The sequence below is a fragment of the Chiloscyllium punctatum genome, chromosome 12 (assembly GCF_047496795.1).
Source record: "Chiloscyllium punctatum isolate Juve2018m chromosome 12, sChiPun1.3, whole genome shotgun sequence".
NCBI classification, from domain to species: Eukaryota; Metazoa; Chordata; class Chondrichthyes; order Orectolobiformes; family Hemiscylliidae; genus Chiloscyllium; species Chiloscyllium punctatum.
The window spans coordinates 71,023,800-71,045,382 of NC_092750.1; the positions used below are offsets into that span (position 1 = coordinate 71,023,800).

The 21,583-nt window shown below is 45.3% G+C and overlaps 1 protein-coding gene across 3 annotated transcripts in view; it reads right to left on the reverse strand.

The window, feature by feature from the left end:
- Window positions 1-7,993: 7,993 nt before the first annotated feature.
- Window positions 7,994-21,583, reverse strand: part of parp3 (poly (ADP-ribose) polymerase family, member 3) — a 31,775-nt gene continuing 18,185 nt past the window's right edge. For all 3 annotated transcript variants that reach the window (XM_072582740.1, XM_072582738.1, XM_072582739.1), the window contains exons 6-11: window positions 21,022-21,245; window positions 20,121-20,279; window positions 15,964-16,050; window positions 14,723-14,900; window positions 12,172-12,318; window positions 7,994-10,073 (exon numbers count right to left, since the gene is read on the reverse strand). In XM_072582740.1, the coding sequence (XP_072438841.1) occupies window positions 9,910-10,073; window positions 12,172-12,318; window positions 14,723-14,900; window positions 15,964-16,050; window positions 20,121-20,279; window positions 21,022-21,245 (959 nt within the window). In that variant the 3' untranslated portion in view covers window positions 7,994-9,909. The remainder of the gene's footprint in view (window positions 10,074-12,171; window positions 12,319-14,722; window positions 14,901-15,963; window positions 16,051-20,120; window positions 20,280-21,021; window positions 21,246-21,583) is intronic.

Sequence of the window (21,583 nt, forward strand, 5' to 3'; positions counted from 1 at the left end):
AATAGGGTTGTTAAGAAGGCATGTGGTGTGTTGGCTTTCATTAGCAGGGGGATTGAGTTTAAGAGCTGTGAGGTTGTGCTGCAGCTCTATAAAGCCCTGGTTAGACCACACTTATGATATTGTGTTCAGTCTGGTCACCTCATTATAGAAAGGATGTGGAAGCTTTAGAGAGGGTGTGAAGGAGATTTACCAGGATGCTGCCTGGATGGGAGGACATGTCTTATGAAGAAAGGTTGAGGGAGTGAGGGCTTTTCTCATTGGAGCAAAGAGGATGAGAGGTGACTTGATAGAGGAATACAAGATGATGACAGGAGCAGGTAGATTGGATAGCCAGAGACTTTTTCCCAGGGTGGAAATGGCTATCAGAAGGGGGCATAATTTTCAGGTGATTGGAGGAAGGCTTAGGGGAGATGTCAGAGGTAAGTTCTTTACACAGAGAGTGGTGGGTGTGTGGAATGCACTGCCAGCAGTGGTAGTAGAGTCAGATACATTAGAGACACTTTAGCGACTCTTGGAAAGGCACATGGATGGTAATAAAATGTAGGATATGTAGGTTAGTTTGATCTTAGAGTAGGGTAAAAGGTCAGCATAACATCCAAGGGCCAAAGGGCTCATACTGTGCTGTACTGTTCTATGTTCTATACCTCTCTCTCACACACACACACACTCTCTTGGCTTTGTTCAGTGTCAGTATTCAGGAATATGTCACGCTGGACATGGTCTGTCCCTTGTACTGTGATTTTAATGCAGGGCGTGAGTGAAAATATAGAGAGAGGGTGACAGCCCACACACACTGGCATAGGGCAACAGAGTCATCACATAGATTCAAAGGGACTTCACCATTTGATTTACTGAGCAGCTAACCTTGTCTCCAATATTCCTTCTTTCCCCAGCATTTCGATGGCCGGGCAATTGATCCAGGTACGTTCTCCATGATATTCTGGCATTTTCAATCAATCAGACCCAGAAATCAGACATTAAGATACACAACATCTGTCAGGTTGGGCAGCTGGAAACAATCCTTTATGTGTGAATGAAAGGGAGACAAGTTGGAAGGGGTACAGTGTGTGTATTTAAAATGGGGTGTTGGGGGGGGGGAATACTCCATGTGTAAGGTTGAGGAGTTAGATGGTGTGCAGTGTGTGAGGGGGGAAGAGTTGGATGGGGTACAGTGTGTTTGTGTATGTGTGGATAGGGAATTGGACTGGGTACTCTGTGCTGGGGGGGTTGGGGGGGAATTCTATTGGGTATTGTGTGTGTGGAATCGGATGGGGTACTGTCTATGTGTATAGGAGAATTAGATGGGGCGTGGTGTGTGTGTGTGTGGGGTGGGTATGGGGGGGTGTTAGATGCAGTACAGTGTGTGAGAGAGGATGGATTTTTGAAACAGATCAAGTCTTTAGGCATACCCCCCTAGTGCAGGAAGATGAGCTGTCAGCATTGACAAATACCTCACAGTTTCTCTCAGTGTGCAGTGTTGAATCTTGAAGGTAGCAGGCTGGATTACAACCTCTCTGGATGTCCATCTCCCTGTAGACCAGAAAGAGTTAGAATCTGGACCTTTGCAGATAAAGTGGGAACACTTGCCAAAAGGGCAGTGCACTAGGTTCACAACCTGTACTTTTTGTTGCCCTTGGTTATCAGGAGGAAGAGAAAACTCCCAAGTCTATAGTTTCTGGAAATGTAAAATAAAGCTGGTGGTATCTGGAGGAACTCAGCAGGTCAGGCAGTATATGTGGAGAGAGAGAGAGAGAAAAACCCAGTTAATGTTTCTGGTTGGTTGATTCCATTACAAATTGTAATGGTTGAAGGGTGCAGCAGCTCATTCACAGGCAGTGGTGTTCATCGTAAGGATAGCTCATTCTCACTCCAGGTCAATGGGGTCTGAAACTGCTGATCAACCTAGTGTATGGTCTGCTCAGCCTGATACATGCAGGGTTAGGCAATTTGATTGAGGAAGAGTTTCTGGGAATTTTCTGTGCTCTCTACAATGCCTTGATTTTTTGACTCGTACAGAGCCTCCCAGAGTGCTGGCTGCCTTTCTGAGTGAACCCCAACCAGTTTGGTCAATCACAAGCCAAAGTCTTCCAGAGGGATGTTTGATCTCATCAGGAATGCTTCAGAATGGCCATGAAGTGTCTCCACAGCCTCTTGCAGTCTCCAGCCAGCACAGAGCTCCAATGATTGTAATTACTTCAGGAGACTGCTATTAGGAGTGGTGTGCTGTATCCAGCAAAGTTGAACTGAGGGATTCACTCCACAGTGCCATGCATTTTGGGTGGGAAGAGGATGCTGCAGTTGTGACAAGATTTGGAAGAATGGGTGAAAGCTGCTTCTTTCCCCAGAACTTCGAGATGGCTGCTCATGAAGTGAGGACAAGAGGCAGGGAAAGGTACATGGATGGAACTGAAGGGAAGGTGTGGGAAAGGATGCAGGGTAGGATGCCACGAAACAATGAAAAGGCAAAAAGGAGTGGGAATGGAACAAGTGAAGGAACAGTGGATGTGTCTTCAGGCAGTTTTGTACTGAGGGGAATTAGTCCAAGTGTAGAAACAAATCTTAGACCAACAGAGCCTTGAACATAACTACCTTCTCTTTCAGCAACTGGAAGACCTTACCTCTTCAACACTGTGACAGGAGCCCGCCGATGGGTGTGAGAGAGAGCCCCCATTCCAGCCCCTCCCTGGGATAAGCCACACTTTGCAAGGGAGGAGGGAGTATTTACTGCAGGGGGAAGAGTACAGGAGCACACAGCATTGAGCTGATCCTTGCTGCCCTCCATCCAGATGACCCCTGACCTTCGACCATGTGGGCACCACTATATTTCGTTACTCATTGACTGACACCACTGCACAGTAGTAGTTCTGATATAAGTGAAAACCTCAGGATCAATCTTGTTGGGATCATTATCTTGCTTTGAAATATTCCTGCCTGGCCATATTTTACTCATGTCTGAGTTAGGCGACCCACAGCAGTCTAACACATCCAGAGTACCACACTTGCATTTGACGGAATGGAAAAAAAAGGAGAAAAAGAATGAGTTGCAGTTTTTCTTGTGTGTGTATTTTTTCACCAGTGTAGCAACTGATGGACACCAGCCTTGAGTAGCGAAGTGTCAGCAGAATGGAGGTGGAGGATGGCTGGGTAAGAGCTACACAGTCCTTCCTCCAAGTCTGAGCGAGAGAGAGAGAGACAGAGAGACAGAGAGAGAGAGACACACAGAGAGAGAGAGACACAGAGAGAGACACAGAGAGAGCGGGACAGAGAGAGAGAGAGAGAGAGAGAGAGACAGAGACAGAGACAGAGAGGTGGCGCAGTGGTTAGCAACTCACAGCGCAAGAGACCCGGGTTCAATTCCCGCCTCAGGCGACTGACTGTGTGGAATTTGCACGTTCTCCCGGTGTCTGCGTGGGTTTCCTCCGGGTGCTCCGGTTTCCTCCCACAGTCTAAAGATGTGCAGGTTAGGTGAATTGGCTATGCTAAATTGCCCGTAGTGTTAGGTAAGGGGTAGATGTAGGGGTGGGTTGCGCTTCGGCGGGTCGGCGTGGACTTGTTGGGCCGAAGGGCCTGTTTCCACACTGTAATGTAATCTAATCTAATCTAATAGTAAATGAGATGTGCTTAAACCTGCCCAAACCATTCCCAAGCAGAGCCTTTGAGTCCCTCGTTAGCCTTGACATTGAGCTGTTCCTACTTCCCAGATGCAGGAATGAAAATGAACCACGGTGAGGGGGCATGGAGTGTGTATGGTTTGGCTTTTAAAAGAGGAAAGGGAAGGAGGGGGTTATGCTAATGCCACAGACACCAACATTAACTTTTCAAAGAGACAATTTGGAGGCTCGAAACATGAATAGACACTGGCACTGTACCCAAGAGTGGGGGGTGTCAGAACTGCCACCACAATCATGGCATTGGGATCCAAGTCATTGAAAGTCACGAGCTTCATTCAGATGATGCTAAAACAGGCTTTACCAGTGCACACAGAGTTCAAAAATGCATATCATAAAGTTTACAGGTGGTGATAGGGAGAGAGACATTACACAAACAGGGCTCGGCTCTCTCACTGTCATGTCAATGATGTTTGATGTCAAGTTACAGCCAGACATCAGAACTGTATTTGTGATATTGCACTTCTCAAGCCATTCACACTTTTACTGGGCCGACTGCCTGTGAACAATCATCATCAGCTTAACATCAACCTTCCCAAGCACCAATCAATGTGAGTGGGGGAGCAGTGCTGTCCGACTGTCACTGCTCTCTCCTGTGGAGAACCATACAACAGGCTAATGCAGGCTAAGATACTGTTGCCAGGTCAGAGAGGAATGCCGCTGATGGGTGAGTGCCGAACCAGAGGACACTGCTTAAAAATGAGGGGCAGACCATTTAGGACAGAGATGAGGAGATACTTCTTCACCCAGAGAGTGGTGGCTGTGTGGAATGCTCTGCCCCAGAGGGCACTGGAGGCCCAGTCTCTGGATTCGTTTAAGAAAGAGTTGGATAGACCTCTCAAAGATAGTGGAATCAAGGGTTATGGAGATAAGATAGGAAGAGGATACTGATTAGGAATGATCAGCCATGATCATATTGAATGGCGGTGCAGGCTCGAAGGGCTGAATGGCCTACTCCTGCACCTATAGTCTATTGTCTATTGCCGAGCTGATTAGAGAGAGCCACACACAATCGATCTTCTCCTATCAGAGCAAAGTGAAATGCAATGAAATGCAGTAAATTGTGTTCGACAAGGTTCCCCATGGGAGAATGATTAGCAAGGTTAGATCTCATGGAATACAGGGAGAAATAGCCATTTGGATACAGAACTGGCTCAAAGGTAGAAGACAGAGGGTGGTGGTGGAGGGTTGTTTTTCAGACTGGAGGCCTGTGACCAGTGGAGTGCCACAAGGATCAGTGCTGTGCCCTCTACTTTTTGTCATTTACATAAATGATTTGGATACGAACATAAGAGGTACAGTTAGTAAGTTTGCAGATGATACCAAAATTGGAGGTGTAGTGGACAGTGAAGAGTGTTACCTCAGATTACAACAGGATCTTGACCAGATGGGCCAATGGGCTGAGAAGTGGCAGATGGAGTTTAATTCAGATAAATGCGAGGTGCTACATTTTGGGAAAGCAAATCTTAGCAGGATTTATACACTTAATGGTAAGGTCCTAGGGAGTGTTGCAAAGAGACCTTGGAGTGCAGGTTCATAGCTCCTTGAAAGTGGAGTCGCACGTAGATAGGATAGTGAAGAGGGATTTGGTATGCTTTCCTTTATTGGTCAGAGTATTGAGTACAGGAGTTGGGAGGTCATGTTGCGGCTGTATAGGACATTAGTTATACCACTGTTGGAATATTGCATGCAATTCTGGTCTCCTTCCTATCGGAAAGATGTTGTGAAACTTGAAAGGGTTCAGAAAAGATTTACAAGGACGTTGCTAGGGTTGGAGGATTTGAGCTATAGGGATAGGCTGAACAGGCTGGGGCTGTTTTCCCTGGAGCTTCGGAGGCTGAGGGGTGACCTTATAGAGGTTTATAAAATCATGAGTAGCATGTTTAGGATAAATAGACAAAGTTTTTTCCCTGGGGTCAGGGAATCCAGAACTAGAGGGCATAGGTTTAGGGTGAGAGGGGAAAGATATAAAAAAGACTTAAGTGGCAACTTTTTCACACAGAAGGTGGTACGCGTATGGAATGAGCTGCCAGAGGATGTGGTGGAGGCTGGTTACAATTGCAACATTTAAAAGGCATTTGGATGGGTATATGAATAGGAAGGGTTTGGAGGGATATGGGCCGGGTGCTGGCAGGTGGGACTAGATTGGGTTGGGATATCTGGTCGGCATGGACGGATTGGACTGAAGGGTCGGTTTCCGTGCTGTACATCTCTATGACTGTATGACTCTAAATGGCACTGCACTATTTTGCTCCCTGATTCTTTTGGGTATTTTCTGGTCTTGTCATCAAAGACTGTGTTAATCACATGATCATTTTGACTAGCTTGTTTCCAAAACCTGAGAACACAAGTTTCTTCAACTCAATTAACAGTGATAACAGCAACCTTTAAAAGAGCTTATTAACATTCTGGAGTGACAGAAGCAACGAGCCAAAGAGCCTCTTCGATACTGTATGAATCAATGATTTAGAAATGTTCCCCTCTCTGCATTGCAAGATTTGAGTGTTCAGTTCACTGTGCCCACTGCTGAGGAGTAATATTCACATTTGGGGTTGCTAAGTGGCAATTTGTTTTTTGTGCAGTAACCCGGCACTGTAAATAAATATGCAACAGCTCACAACCTGAACCACACCAGAAAATACACAGGCCCTGAGCAACATAAACAGAGCTGGACTCAACCACTGCAACCCATCGGGATTATTGGTAACATCCAGGTATTAATCTGGTCGTCTTTATGATGTCAGAACATCCAAAAGCAGTTCAAATCCAATCAGTGACTTATGAAACACTCACTGTCATAATGTCAAAACATTGCAGCCAATATGTGTACAGCAAGATTCCACAATGGTAAAATAACTGGACCATCTGTTTAAGATGTGCTGCATGGTGGTAAAATACTGGGCCAGTGCGAGATCTTGTACATCGTCTGAACTGCTTGGTTTATCATTTCCACTGAAGGGTCAGCACCTCTGACACTGCGGCACTTCCTCAATACCACACTTCAAGGTCAGCCTGGATTATCAGTTCAAGCCTTGCTGTGTGAATTCACCTCGACGTGAATTCGAGGCATTGGTGCTCCCGACTGAGCCACTCTTAGATAATGAGTGCAATGGAAGAAAAGGACGAGACAGAGAAATTAAGAGTTCTAGGCTGGGGAGGCCCAACTCCTAACCCACCCAGAAACCCATACCTGCTGAGCAGGATTCATGAGACTGATGAGAGACTTGTCTGATGAAGTTTAGGCCCATATTCTCTGGAGTTTAAAAGAATGGGCTGCTGAAAGAGATTGACAAAGTAGACAGGATGTTGCCTCCTGTGCACCAATCTAGAAGGAGAGGTCAAAGTTTTAGGATAAGGGGCAACAGATTTAAAACAGAGATGAGGAGAAATTACTTCTCGCAAAGGGTGGTGAATTTGTGGGATTCACTCCCCCAGAGTGTGGTGGATGTTGGGACATTCAGTAAATTTAGAGGAGATCATTTTTGATCAGTAACTGATTTAAAGGTTATGGAGGGCTGGCAGGAAAGTGAAGGTCAAGATGAGATCAGCCATGATCATATTCAATAATGCTACAGGCTGGAGGGGCTGAATGGCCTACGCCTACTCCTAGCTTGTATGGTATTATGACATACAAGATAGTATTGGGCTCACTATTAGGATCATACATGGAGATGGTCATTAGAATGAAGTCAAGTGGAAGAGAGGGAAATCTTATTAAAACCAGCACCTTCAGGGTGGGGAAGTAGAAACCAAAAGAAACAAAGTACTTGTAATGTGCACTGAAGGTAGGCCCTATTCACAACTTTAACTTTATCAAGCTCTTGGACACCAAACAGGTTAATAAGATGGCTGCCATGTCTCAGATGAGGCCTGCAAATTCAAGACAAGCTCTGGGGAAGCTCCTAATGAATTAGCCTGGGCGATGACAGCGATGAAACCCCTCTGTGGAATTTTCATCTCTCATGGTTTATGGTTTACTAAAATAAACTACGGATTTTAGGACTTTGTGTCTCCAAATGTGCAACTTGACGTAAAAGACTGGGAAAGAACCAGCTGATTCACAAATCAGCATGAAGAATCTCAAATCAGTGTATATGTGCAAGAGAGACAGAGAGCGCGTGCGCAAGGGAGAGAGAGAGAGAGCACGCGAGGGAGAGCGGGACAAATACAGTTTTCAGAGTGAATAAAAGAATAAATAATCCTTTTCACTTAAACCCACAAATAGGCCACACACACTTAGAGCTAAGAAACATACATTTCACTTCTTCAAAAACACACCGATTATGAACTTGAGGATCCAGCAATAATACAAAAGAGGCAACTCATTCAGTTTAGAGTAGTGTGCAGAATAATAGAATCCTTTAATAGTGCAAACTGGGACTATCAGGTAAACACAGTGGTAACAATCACCTGAGGATACAATCTGTTATATCAAAACTCTTCCACAGTGCAAGGTGAATCACAGCTTCCAATAGAGTCACAGGGTCAAGGATAAGAGATTATTCTGTGTCACAGATTCTCTACTAAAGCAACCTCAGATCAACGCCTTACACAGTGAGCATGTGCTGTCAGATCTACTATTGAAACCCCACTGCCTTTCACATAGGCTTTTACCACAGGATGACAAGGCCGATTTTTAACCTTCACCCCTCTCCAGCTAATGGCAGTAGACTGGGGACAGCTTCAGTTTCTGCGACTGAGCCCACAACAGAAGGAATCTGTCAAGCCACAATCTCAAATGAAGCAGAGGAACCAAACTTTCATTGTGACCAATGTCAAATCACAGACTCCAGTCCAAAGTTGGGCCTGCATTATCCTACCTCCATTCTACAGTGACGAGGTATACTCTTGCAGAGGCTTTGAGCAGCCATGACAGTGGTACACAGCAGACACCAGCTCTCCAGACAAACAGTTGGGTGAGGGACTGCAGGCAGATGGGATCAGTCTGCCATCCAGTTTGGGTCACGTAGTGCAGCCTTGGCAAGATGGATTAACTAAAGAGTCAGTCATGTATTCGAATTTCTCATGCAAAATTATTTGCAGCTGAATTCATCTGAATCTTGGGAGAGCAGCACCTCATTCTCCCATTTATACATTTCAATAAATTGCAGGTCTCCTTGAGTCTGTGGGAGTTTGTGAGGGAGCGCAGACTGGTTCCTCAGAAAACACCATAACCAAGCAGGGCAGGGTGAAAGGCATGTCAAATCTGACCGAGAATCGAGCGAGAGGCAAGTTGCTCGTACTAATGAGGGACATGTCCAACTTTAATGCTGTCAGCCTACAGTCGGCAAAAGTGATTTTACCACCATTTCCCAATGTGGTGCAGAATGCATGGGAGAGACCTCGAGCTAGACTGGTCCCCTCACATCAATGTGGCCCATGAGGGAGGCCTCACCGAGCAAACTATCAGTTCTGTCAGTTATTCAGTGTGGCCTGGAGAGAGGCATCAGAGCTAGGCCTGTCAGTGAGTTACTCAACAGGGCTTGGAGAGAGGCCTAGGGGCTAGGTCTGTCAGTTTGGTGAGTTATCCAGTGTGGCCCAATGAGAGAGGCCTAAACCTGTCAGTTCAGTGAATTACTCAATGTGGTCTGGTGAGAGAGGCCTGGGGCTAGGCCTGTCAGTTCAGTGGGTTACTTAGTGGAGCCTGGAGAAACAGGCCCAGAGGCACAGTCTAACAATGAGTTACTCAGTGTGGTCTGGTGAGAGGGACTTAGCGGCTAGGCCGGTCAGTTCAGGGTGTTTGTCAGTGGAACTTGGTAAGGATTGAGTAGAGTTAGAAGCCTGTCAGTTCTCCTCATTGCTTAGACATCAACAGCAGTTTTTAGTAAAGGACAAATGGGCCATGGGTTGTAATGCTCTTATTAGTCATTATACAGGATACCATTTAAAGCCAGCAACAACATGATGCTGATAGTTTCAGTCAATATTTAAGTATAAGGATTACAATGGCTGCACTGTGGGCTACAATTGAAGTCAAACTGCCTGCTGACTCAATGGAAGAGGACTCCAAAACCTGAAGCACTTCAGGTTCAGTTTCATCTCATTTTTTTCAGATAGAAGCTCTTTAAAATTACTACAGTCTGTCATGCATAGAAGCAACAATGGTTAAAGCAGCCAGTGGTAGCATAGTGCAGTGGCAGTAACCAAACCACAGCAGAAAATAAACATGATATTGATCCTTCAGTGAAGGGGACTCGACGCTCCCTGGAAAACGAGTTGGATTCCCATACTGCAGGGCTGCTCAGTACTTCACTTGTAACAAATAGCGAAGACGGGCCTGGCTCTCCTTGTAAATGACATACTCGCTCTGGCAAAAGGAGCTTTGCACATTCATATTTACCGGCTTCCCCTGAGGCACCATCACTTTCTTCCCTTCGAGAATGAACTCCTTATCCTGAGAACAATCTGCAAAGAAAAAAAACAGAACACAAAGAGTTTTCTTCTCCACTTTTCCACTACTTGACCCTCAACCCAATGCATGAAGAGCTGACTAAAGCAGTGGAATATTACTTGTACGGGTTTCCAGAAGGCATTTGATAAAGTCTCTCATCCGGGACGAGTAGTTAAAGTTGATGCATCAAATGGTTACAGGAAAGCAGCAGGACATTATTCAGCCCTCAAACTGTACCCCCTGGTTCTAGACTCTTTTACAAATGGGAACAGCTTTTCGCTACCTATTCTGTCCAAACTCCTCACGATTTTGATGACCTCGATCGGAATCTCCTCTCAACCTTCTCTAGTCTATCCACTTAACTCAACCCTGGAATCATTCTCCTGCATTCTTTCTAATATCCGTGCGTTCCTCGTAAAATGGTGCCCTGACTGGACACAATGCAAGCAAGTTTGGACCAGTGCTTTGCATGGGATGGCATAATTTCCTTACTTTTGTATGTAACGCTGCTTGCAAATTCTAGGACATCAAATCGAATTCATTAACTGAACCCATCCTGCCACCTTCACTGATTTTATCTGCCCAGGTCTGCCTGCTCGCTCACCTTTCTGGACATTTGTACCTCCCATTTCACATTTTTCTCCTAAAGTCCACCAAAATGAACCACTTCACACTTCTCTGAATTAAATGTGATCCGTCACCCATCTATCCATTTCACCAACCACTGTACTTTTTTTCCCTGAGGTTTTACACCATCCCACTCACTGATCATAGCATTGCCAAGTTCCATATTGCCTGCAAATTTCAAAATTGTGCCCCATCATGGAAATTTCATATTTCCATTTCACAGAATCCCTAGAGTGTGAAATCACGGTCCATCCATGCTCTGAAGAGCATCCCACCCAGACCCATCCCTTACCCTATCCCTGTAACCTTGCATTTCCCAAGGCTTATCCACCGAGCCTGCACATCCCTGAACACTTTGGACAATTTAACATGGTCAACTAACCTACACATCTTTGGACTGTGGGAGGAAAGCGGAGCTCCCAGAAGAAACCCACACAGACAGTCGCCAGAGGGTGGAATCAACCCCAGGTCCCTGACGCTGTGAGGCAGCAGCGCTAACCACTGAGCTACTGTGCCGCCCCAAGTCCACTGCTGCATCCATCCGTCTTCAGTGATGTCCTCAGCCTTGCTTTTCTCATCTCGACATCTACCCTTTCCCGCCTCCTCCTGGCCCATCTCCCCCTGCTAGCCTCTTTAAACTCAACATCACCCAAAAACTCAACTGCTTCTCCGCCAGTCTGTTTGCCTCTGCCCTCTGGCCCTGCATTGGCTTGGGCTTTTGCAAAGCCTCATTTTTAAAATCTTCATCCTTTGTTTTCAAATCTCAGACACCCTTTCCACCTCCCATTTCCATCAGCTCCTCCAGCTCGGATTCCCTCTGGAGAGAGCTGCACTTCTCAGCTTTGAGCCCCTTAAGGATTTGAATTGCTGTTCCCTTCAGCTACCATAACCCTAGGCTGTGAAATTTTTCACAAAAGACATTTCACTTCTTATTTTTTTCCTTAAAGACCCGTGTTAAGAGCTACCTCCCTGACCAAATTATATGAATATGTTTGACAATACTGTGACATGCCTTGGGTCATTTGACTTCAAAAGGCACTATATGAATGCAAGTTATTGTTGTTAATCTGGGTGTAGCTACAATACAGCAATGTGATGAGGTAAAATCCACTGGGATCTCTGGATGTTACTAGCATTAGCAGTAAAACTGTACTCTGCCTCTGGATAGGAACACTTAATTAAATATAGACACTGAAACTCAGAAAGTCTCAGACACAATCCAACTCAGCTAGGCCCGAGAGCCTTGAATTAGGACAGACACTGCAGGACGGATTGTCAGCCTTGGCTCAATCTCCCAGTCTCCAAGGACCCAGGCTGGATCCAGTCAACAGCCACCGCTCTGTCTACTCAAAACTGACCGATGGGAAAGGATCCAGAGGCCAATGATGCCGAGAAGATGACGGAAGAAAAGCATAGCCAAGTTATGGGATAAAGGGGAAAACAGTTGCAGTAGTCATGTGAGGGGGTATGCGGGGCTGGACATACCTGGTTCAGTGCTACCACGAGCCACGACACTGTCAAAGCCTTTGGGAGCCGATTTCAACCGGCTGTTGTCTTGGAAGATATAATGCTCCTTCCCCAGGGCCACTTCCGTCAGGAACATGACGCCAATGCTTTTGGATGTAAAACCAACTGCAAGACAGACAAGATGATCTCAGCACAACGTCAGCTCTGGATCAGTATGAGCTGTCCAAGAGATAAAACGATAAGCGATCAGAGCATTTGTCTGTTTTTTAAAACGGATGGTGGACTGAAAGCAGCAAATTTCTGACTGAGGGGTAAGAGTGACTCCTGACCCAGACCCAGATTCCTGAAGCCATGAGTTGGCCCACCGTGACAAGAAAGTCAGTATTTCCCTGAACTGATTTTCTCTCTGGGCCAAGCAGGAACCAAATCCCAACATTCTCTTTGTTCCCATTCTTCCACATCAGCACCTCCAGAAGAGGTGCCAGCCAAGGTGACCATGTTCCCCACCAGTCACAGGGGACCACTGCTAGAAGCTACATTTGTTGAGATTAACAGAGATCAGGTCAACTCTGTGGTAGCTCACACAGTCAAATATCCCACTGACCTCCACATTTAGAAAATCTGTTACTTTTGTAATCAAATCATGGAAACACTCAGCACAGGGAAAGGGATTCCAGCCCACGGTGTCTATGAGAAAGACATCTGACCAGTTTTACCTTCTATCCTTTCCCCACAATAAAAACTTTCACCTTGCTAGTATTTATTAAATTCCCTTTTGAAAGTTATTATGGACCTTCTTTTTTGCCCCATCACCATTTCAAACTGCATTGCAGATCCAACAGCTCAATGTATACTTTTCACCTTTTTTTTGCCAACAGTGTAACCCTGCCTCCTCTGGTTACAGAGTCTACTTGCAAACTTTTTCTCCTTATTTATTTTTAATCACCAGTTCCCTTGATTTTGAACTCGTCTGTTAAACCTGTCCTTGAGCTTTCTCTGCTTGCAGGAAAACCCCAGCTTCTCCCGTCTCTCTATGTAACTGAAATCTGTCTCCTCTAATCCACAGAATAGAAATTCCTCCTTATCTTTGTCTTAACTGAGTGACCCCTTACTCTGAGATCATACCTTCTGGTCCTAGATGGTTGCATTAGGGGAAATAACCCTTATGCATCTACCCTGTCAAGTCCCCTCAGAATCTTCTATCTTTCAAGAAGGCCACCCTTCAGTCTTGTATATTTTAAGGACTTTGGGCCCAACTTATTCAATCTCTCCTCATCAAATATTCCCTCCATGCTTGGGATCAGCTTAGCAACCCTTCTCCGGACTGCCTCCAAAGCCAGTAGATCTTTCCTTAGATAAGGGGCCTAAAACTCTTCACGCCATTCAAACTGTGGTCAATCTAGTGCCTTGTATAGTTTTAGCAAGATTTCCTTATGTTTATCAAAAGCAAATACAGAAATTGCTGGAGAAACTCAGCAGATCTGGCATCAAATGTGGAGAGAGAAAAACAGTTAACATTTTGAACTCATCTTCATAACTGAAAGGTGTTGGAATATAGGTAATATTAAAAATTTTTTGACATAGGCTGAGAAGGAAGAGGATAGGCAGTGTAGAGGGGCAATGTAAAAGATATAGGGTTTGTGAATGGTGGAAGAAGAAGATAAAAGATGTGAAATGGGTGTGCAAAAGGAAGAGAGAATTGGTCCTCTCTAATAAGTATAAAGTAAACAAAACAAGGCTGTGGTGGTGAGTGGGGGAGAATGTAAGAAAAACAGAGAACGAACAAATGCGGTCAATTTCGGGAGTTTTGGAATTCAAAGTCAAGACCTTAATGCCCAAGTGGAAAATGGGGTGATGTACCTGGTTTGGAACATTGCAGCAAGCCCAGGACAGAAATGCTAGCATGAGAGCAAGATTGTTTTTTTTAAAAAATGCCAAGCGACTGAAACATTGGGCTCATTCCTGTGGATGAAGCAGAGCTGTCTCACACAGTGGTCACTCAGACTGCGTTTGGTCTAGTCAGTATAAATGAGACTGCATTGGGAACAGCGAATGCTGTAAACTAGACTTAGAGTACAAATGAAACACTGCTTCACCTCCAAAGGTATGTTTGGACTGTGGGAGGGAGGAGGTAAATAGGCAAGTGTTACACCTTCTGTGATTGCATGGGAAGGTGCCATGGCGGAGTGAGGAAGTGTTAGGAGTGATGGAGGAATGGAGCAGTGTGTCATGGAGGGAACAATTCTCATAGAAGGCTGATGGTCGAGGGGAAGGGAAGCTACATATGGTGATGGCACTCGGCCTGGAAGCGGTGCAGGCTGATCCTCTGAATGCAGACTTGGGGAGGTTGATAGTGAGGGATAAAGGGAATCTTCTCACTGATCTGGGAGGGAGAGGAAGGCGTGAGGGCAGAGGTGAGAGAGATGGGTCAGACAAGACCGAGGGCTCTGTCAATGACAATGAGGCTGAGGTAAAATCACAGTCATGTCAGAGGCATCGTCAGAATAGAAACCTTTCTCGAGTTTAGTTTGGCGATCAGGACAACACACAGACAGGTTGCTTCAATTACCATATCCTGCTGACTTGCTGTTTTCCGATGCAAAATAGATTCCACACCCCACGCGCCCTCCCGAGTGTGGCATGATACGCAGGCCTGTTTTCAGAATGGCAGCAACAACTGCAATGTTAGTCCCATGCCACAGGAGGCGCCGGTTCTCAATGTTATCGTGAGACTTGAACCGTGTTCCCTAGAAACACACCAAGAATCTGCATTAATGTCTGGCTAGCACCTCAACCTGGTAGCACTGACTCATCCATTCCACCAGCATTGTTCTTTTCCTCACCTTCCGGCATTGTGCTCAGCAATGGACCACCATAACTCTATCTGCTCAGGACAGGGGCAGCATGGGGTTAGATACAGAGTAAAGCTACCTCTACACTGTCCCCCATCGAATACTCCCAGAACAGGGACAGCATGGGGTTAGTAAAAATCCCATTGCACTGTTTACATTCAACACTCCCACCATAAAACTGACTGCAATCATTACTGGGAGCTGCCAGACTTAGGAGCTTTTAAGAAACTGAATTCTCAGTGGTTAATACCTCTCCAGCTGCCCGGTTAAAGGTGAAACTGATTCTCCAGTGAGTGAAACTGTGCTTTACTCTGAGCTTGAACTAAGTACTGTTTTAGCAGCCTGGATGGCATATTCAATAAGTGGCAAGTGTCTATTTTAGATTTCTTACCAGTTTGCAGAGACTAGTTTCCACCAGTACAACTGATTTATTTACAAGAAGTTTAAACCATCTTGACAATAACAAACTGGCTGCACCCGTGCTCACAGCTCAGCATTGGTGGTGTGTCAGAGTCCACATCTAGGCATAACCAGCTATGCACATTGTTCAGTTCCCAGAACAACTGAACATGATAGATAGAGTCAGCCCACAGACAGTCAGTCTAACTGGGTTGTGGTTCCTTTTGTCTCTTGACCATGCTTCTTTCACGTGTTCACCTTCAAAGAGTTAACCCTGTTTTTCTCTACATACCATGTCCTGTTAAACTAGTGTTTGATTGATTTGATTTGGTTCTGGAAATCTAGCGTGCCTCATATCTTTCTTTCCCTTCTGTCTTGTTGGGTCACAGTTTGCCTCTGGTACCAGCCCAGTCTGGAGAGCAAGCAGCGATGACCCTTGGCTGCAATCCCCTCCATTGATCTGTGTGTGCCTTCAATTCACTCTCTGCCTGACGACAGCGACTGTCATAGCACAAATACCACGTCTGATCAAAGACTTCTGCTCTGCCTGGCAACCTACCTCGCCATCCCGGTTCAATTTCCAAACGTGGATAATTTTTACTGGTCTGTAGCTGCATCCAGTCACATCCACGTATTTCTTTATCATCTGTAAGAACAAAGAAGTTGAATGGGTGCCACTAGGGGAAGGGGAAGCCAGATAGAGTTGAGTGGAGAGTGGTGCTGGGCTGGGACTGATTACAATAGAAGGAATTCCCCTCGTCCTCCATTAAAAAGGCCAGGACAAGGAGGCTGCAGAGACTGAGAGAGATACAGGATAGTGTCTGGGATTATTCACATTTGGGGTTGCTAAGTGGCAATTTGTTTTTTGTGCAGTAACCCGGCACTGTAAATAAATATGCAACAGCTCACAACCTGAACCACATCTGAAAATACACAGGCCCTGAGCAACATAAACAGAGCTGGACTCAACCACTGCAACCCATCGGGATTATTGGTAACACCCAGGTCGTCTTTATGATGTCAGAACATCCAAAAGCAGTTCAAATCCAATCACTGACTTATGAAACACTCACTGTCATAATGTCAAAACATTGCAGCCAACATGTGCACAGCAAGATTCCACAATGGTAAAATAACTGGACCATCTGTTTGCCCGTAGTGTTAGGTAAGGGGTAAATGTAGGGGTATGGGTGGGTTGCGCTTCGGCGGGGCAGTGTGGACTTGTTGGGCCGATGGGCCTGTTTCCACACTGTAAGTAATCTAAATCTAATCTAACTGTGTGAATGGGAAAACTGCTGGCTAGCATTGCTCAACTGGGTGAGGAGATCAGCTCTTGGTGGTCTTCAAAATCACCCAATCCAGCTTGCAAACAAGACCGGACAGCGCTGAAGATACTTTGTTCCCAGTGCTGAGTAGGGATGTGTTGCAAAGTTGAGGGATCAGAGAAGAACCCCCACCCTCCTAACAAGGCACGGTGGGCGGCACGGTGGCACAGTGGTTAGCACTACTGCCTCACAGCGCCTGAGACCCGGGTTCAATTCCCGCCTCAGCGGACTGACTGTGTGGAGTTTGCACGTTCTCCCCGTGTCTGCGTGGGTTTCCTCCGGGTGCTCCGGTTTCCTCCCACAGTCCAAAGATGTGCAGGCCAGGTGAATTGGCCATGCTAAATTGCCCCTAGTGTTAGGTAAGGGGTAGATGTAGGGGTATGGGTGGGTTACGCTTCGGTGGGACGGTGTGGACTTGTTGGGCTGAAGGGCCTGTTTCCACACTGTAAGTAATCTAATCTAATCAAGGTTAGAATGGTCTGGGCTAAACCATGTGAAATCCTGCTGGAGCTGGGTTCTGGAGCTGAAGTGGGACTGGACTAGAGATTGTTCGGTCTATAATGTCAAACCCTGTAGCATTATAGTGAGGAACAATGTTTGTGAAGTGAGAAATTAATTTCAGATGAGTAGCAGTATCAAGTGCTCCCAGGACAGCCGTAGCAATCTGGAAAACAGACTGCAGTTTCAGCTTCAAAGCAGAGTAAAATTTCCCAAAGGGTGTGGTTGCACTGACTTCACTCTAAATGGTGCAGGGTGGGGGGGGGGGGGGGGGGGGGATGAGAGTGGGCAGTGATGGGAATCTAAATTAGATATCTAATCAGACATGCTCAAAGTTAAACCTTGGGCTTTGTCTCTTGTAATTACTGACACAACGAAATTCCATAAATTGGTCCCAGTCAATTAAACAAAACAGATGTTCATACAGCTCCTTTCATAAACACTGAATGATTCAATGACTTTACCACGATGAGGTCCCTTTAGTGTTGTCACTGTTGCAAATGTAGGAAAAGCAGCAGTTAATATACACACAGCAAGTTTCCAAAATACCACTGTGAAAAAACAGCAGATCATTTGCACTGTGTGATGTAAAGTGGGAGATAAATATTGACAAAGAAAGGAAGAAGAAATACCCTTGCTGTCTTTAAAATAGTGCTAGATCGTTCTTTATAGGCACTCGGGAGGACAGACACTATCTCTGCTAATCTATTATTCTAAAACTCTTTGGATTCAGGGAAGGTTCTTTTAGTTTGGAAAATAGCCCATTTATTCAAATAGGGTGGGAGGCAGACAACAGGAAACGGCAGGGCAGATAGCTTAACATCTGTCAGAGAGAAAATGTTCAGAGTTATTTATTCAAATGTCGGCATGGATAGAAGATTGGCTTGTAAACAGGAAGCCAACAGTAGAAATAAGTGGGTCCTTTCTCAGGCTGGTAGGATGACCCAAGTGATCTGCTACATGGAATAGCGCTGGGTCCTTAACTCTTTATTTGGATGAAGTGAAAGAAGGTATGGTAGCTAAAGTTGTGAATGACACAAAGACTGTTACCATGATGTGGAGGTGCGGGTGTTAGACTGGGCTAGACAAAATAATCTTTTGCTATAAATTCTGTGTGTTATGATCCTGCTCCACAGCTACCTGATGAAGCTGCAGCGCTCCAAAAGCTAGTACTTCTGAATAAACCTGTTGGACTGGTGTTGTGTGATTTTTAACAAAGATTGTTGGGAAAACAAGTTGTGGAGCTCACATAAGGAGCCCATAATAGATATAAGAAGGTTACGCAAGTGGACAAAGATGTGGCAAATGGAGTAAATTGTAAGAAAGTGTGAAATTGTCCATTTGGCAGAGGGAATAAGAAAAGTAGGTTATCTGAATGGTGAGAGGTTGCAGAGCTCCAAGGTGCAAAGAGATCTGGATGTTCTAGTGAATGAATCAGAGAGGTTAGGATGCAGGTACAGCAAGTAATCAACTAAGCTCATAAACCTTTATGATTTATTATAAGGAGAATTGAATACGTGTATTCCTTTGGTTATAAAGGGAATTGGCAAGACTGCACCTGAAGCACATTCTTATGGAAGGATGTTAATGTGTTGGAGGTAGTTCAGAGAAGGTTTGCTAGACTAGTGCCTGCAATGCGCAGATTGCCTTATGAGGAAAGCCAAGATAGACTACGTCTATATCCTCTGCAGTTTAGAAAAAAATCAAAGGTGAGTTAATTGAAGCAAACAACATCCTACAGGGAGTTGACCAGATGAATGTTGAAAGGAGGTTTCCTTTTTTAGGAGAATCTAGAACCAGGGGTCATGATTTAAAAATAAGTGTGCCCCCATTTAAAACAGAGATATATTTTTATACTAAGAGGTAGCGAATGTAAAATCTTTAAATATTTTTAAGGTAGAGGTAGATAGATTCTTGATGGCCAAGGGGGTGAAGGATGATCAGAATGTAGAGTTATGGTTAAAACCAGATCAGCCATGATCTTATTGAATAGTGTAGCAGGCTCAAAGGGCTGAATGGCCTAATCTTGTTCCTTGCTTGTCAGTTGATGTAACAATTCAGGTATAAGACAGCACCTTCTGACAATGTAGTGCTCCCTCTGTACAACACAGGAATCTCTGCCTTGATTTTTATGCTTGTATCCTAAAATAGGATTTGAACCCTGAACTTAGACATTGGAGGTAATTATAACTTTAGAAGCTGCTATTCACAATAACAAGTTGCGATATTGAGGTTTAACCATTCTGCTAACACTGGGCATGTGCAAATTCATTGCCAGCCTCGGAGGACTTTGTTTCAAAGCAGGAGACCATTTAAATGCAAATGGTTACAAAGTATTCAAATCATCTCATAATCCAGAGCTGGTCCAACAACATTGTACTTCATAACACAGCCAAGTTTCACAATGATTTGGATTTATTGTTTCTGTCCCTGCTTGAAAGAAGCTGCTCAAGTATTTACTGGAGGGGGGCTAGAGGAGGGCGATGGGCAGGGAGGGCAACGGGGGAGGGGGGTGGGGGGGTGTGGGTGGAGCGTGAAGGAAAGGATGATGTAAGCAAAGGCTGAGGGGAGGAGGAAGGGGCTGGGTTGGGAGAGATTGGGTTGGGGAGGGATGGTAGGGTAGATAAAGGAAGGATGAGGGGAGTTAAGGGAGAGAGAAGAGGAATGGTGCATTGAGGTGAGGTGAAGCAAGGGGAAGCAGGGGTCCCTGCAGTGAGGTGTGTAGTCAGGTACACAGAGAGCTGGGAGGGGGCTGTGCTCGAGGGAGGGTGTACTGAAGAGAGGTGCGAGGGAGCTGTACAGGAGGGGAGGTCGGGTGGAGCGGTGGGAGAGGAGTCTACCAGAGGGAGCTGGGAGGTGATGGACCAGAAAGAAGATAGAGTCCTAGTTTTACCTGGAATTCTTCAGAATTGGATGCCAACAATTGCAAGTCACACTTCAGCACATTATAATCTTCATCCAGAGGATGGGGAACCTCCTCAATAACTTCAGTCTTGATTTTCTGCTCCTTCTCAGCTTGAAGACTCTGGGCAAGCTCAATATCAGCCAGCACCTAACAATTGAGACAGACATTTGCAGTTTAACTCAGAATACTATGGAGTCTTCAGAAATCTATGCTCTTTTCTTCAACTTCCCGAGATTACTCTCTTTCAGTTCCGCCACACTGACCCATCTTTTTATTTAACCCGTAAGAGGTTGTAGTGAAGGGATGCAGAGAAGGAGAGAGATGGGACAGGGTGTCTATGCTGGCAGTGACTAAGAAGTCAGAAACTAATGTCTTACATTAATTTATAAGCTCTGCATTGGACTATAGGCTCCATATTCTTTACACTCACACTGGGAATGCCATTGAGAAATCACTTGAAATGTCAAATGAAAGCACATTGGGAATGAAGAAGAGGTTATTGAAGAAGTCACTGGGAATGTCACTGACTTCCCCACACTGTGTAGCTTCAGTTTCTAGCTATTTTGACACATTGTAATGGTGTTACCGAGTAGAGACTATGTATCCTGATTAGGGGATATAGGGAGAAGGTTGGATCAAGCTATTAGGTAAGGACCAGGTTAAACAACAGTATTGGGACACTTAAAGGATTTGTGCTTCTGATGATTGTCTCTGGACAACCTAGGCACAGCAGCAAGATATTTGGCTAGTAATATTGGCTGGTAAAACATGGCGACTGAATGGGTGCCTGTTTGGGGAAGGATAAGAATAAGATGTCTGTTTAGAGTCTGCACTAGCATCAAGCATGCTCTGACCGAAAAAACCTTTGACTACTTTCAAGGATAATTACCAGCAGCATGTCTCTTTTGGCTTGGATCACTTCCGAAGTATCAATCACTGGGGGTCTATTGCGTCCAAAGTAGTGAGGGATGATGGTGTAGAACTTTGAGGACAGCTCCTCCAGCTGCTTTCTGTTGGGCGATGGCTTCAAGGCTGCCTCAATCTCATCCAGTGCATCAAAACCCTTGGCAATTTGCTGCTTACTCAACTTTCCAAGAGGCATCTTCTTCACATCTGATCAGACCAACAGCAGAGAGATGTATCATTTATACAGCCCATCATGAAGCATCTCCCGAGAGGGTTTAGCCTGATCCACTACTCTCTCCAACTGATCTCTCTACATGCTCACTCACAGGAAGCAGCAGTAAGAATAACTGCACCCTCACTAAAACATTATCTTACCAAATAACAAGAGCAATAGGCAGTGAGCAAGGTAGAAACTCTGACTGAAAGGTTTGTTCTCTAGTTTGGAGCACTGACTGCCTCAGCTCGGATGAGCACGGGATAGGAAACAAATGTAGGACATTCTAGGGCTCCACAATTCAGTTTTCATTGTCACTGATGCCAGTGAA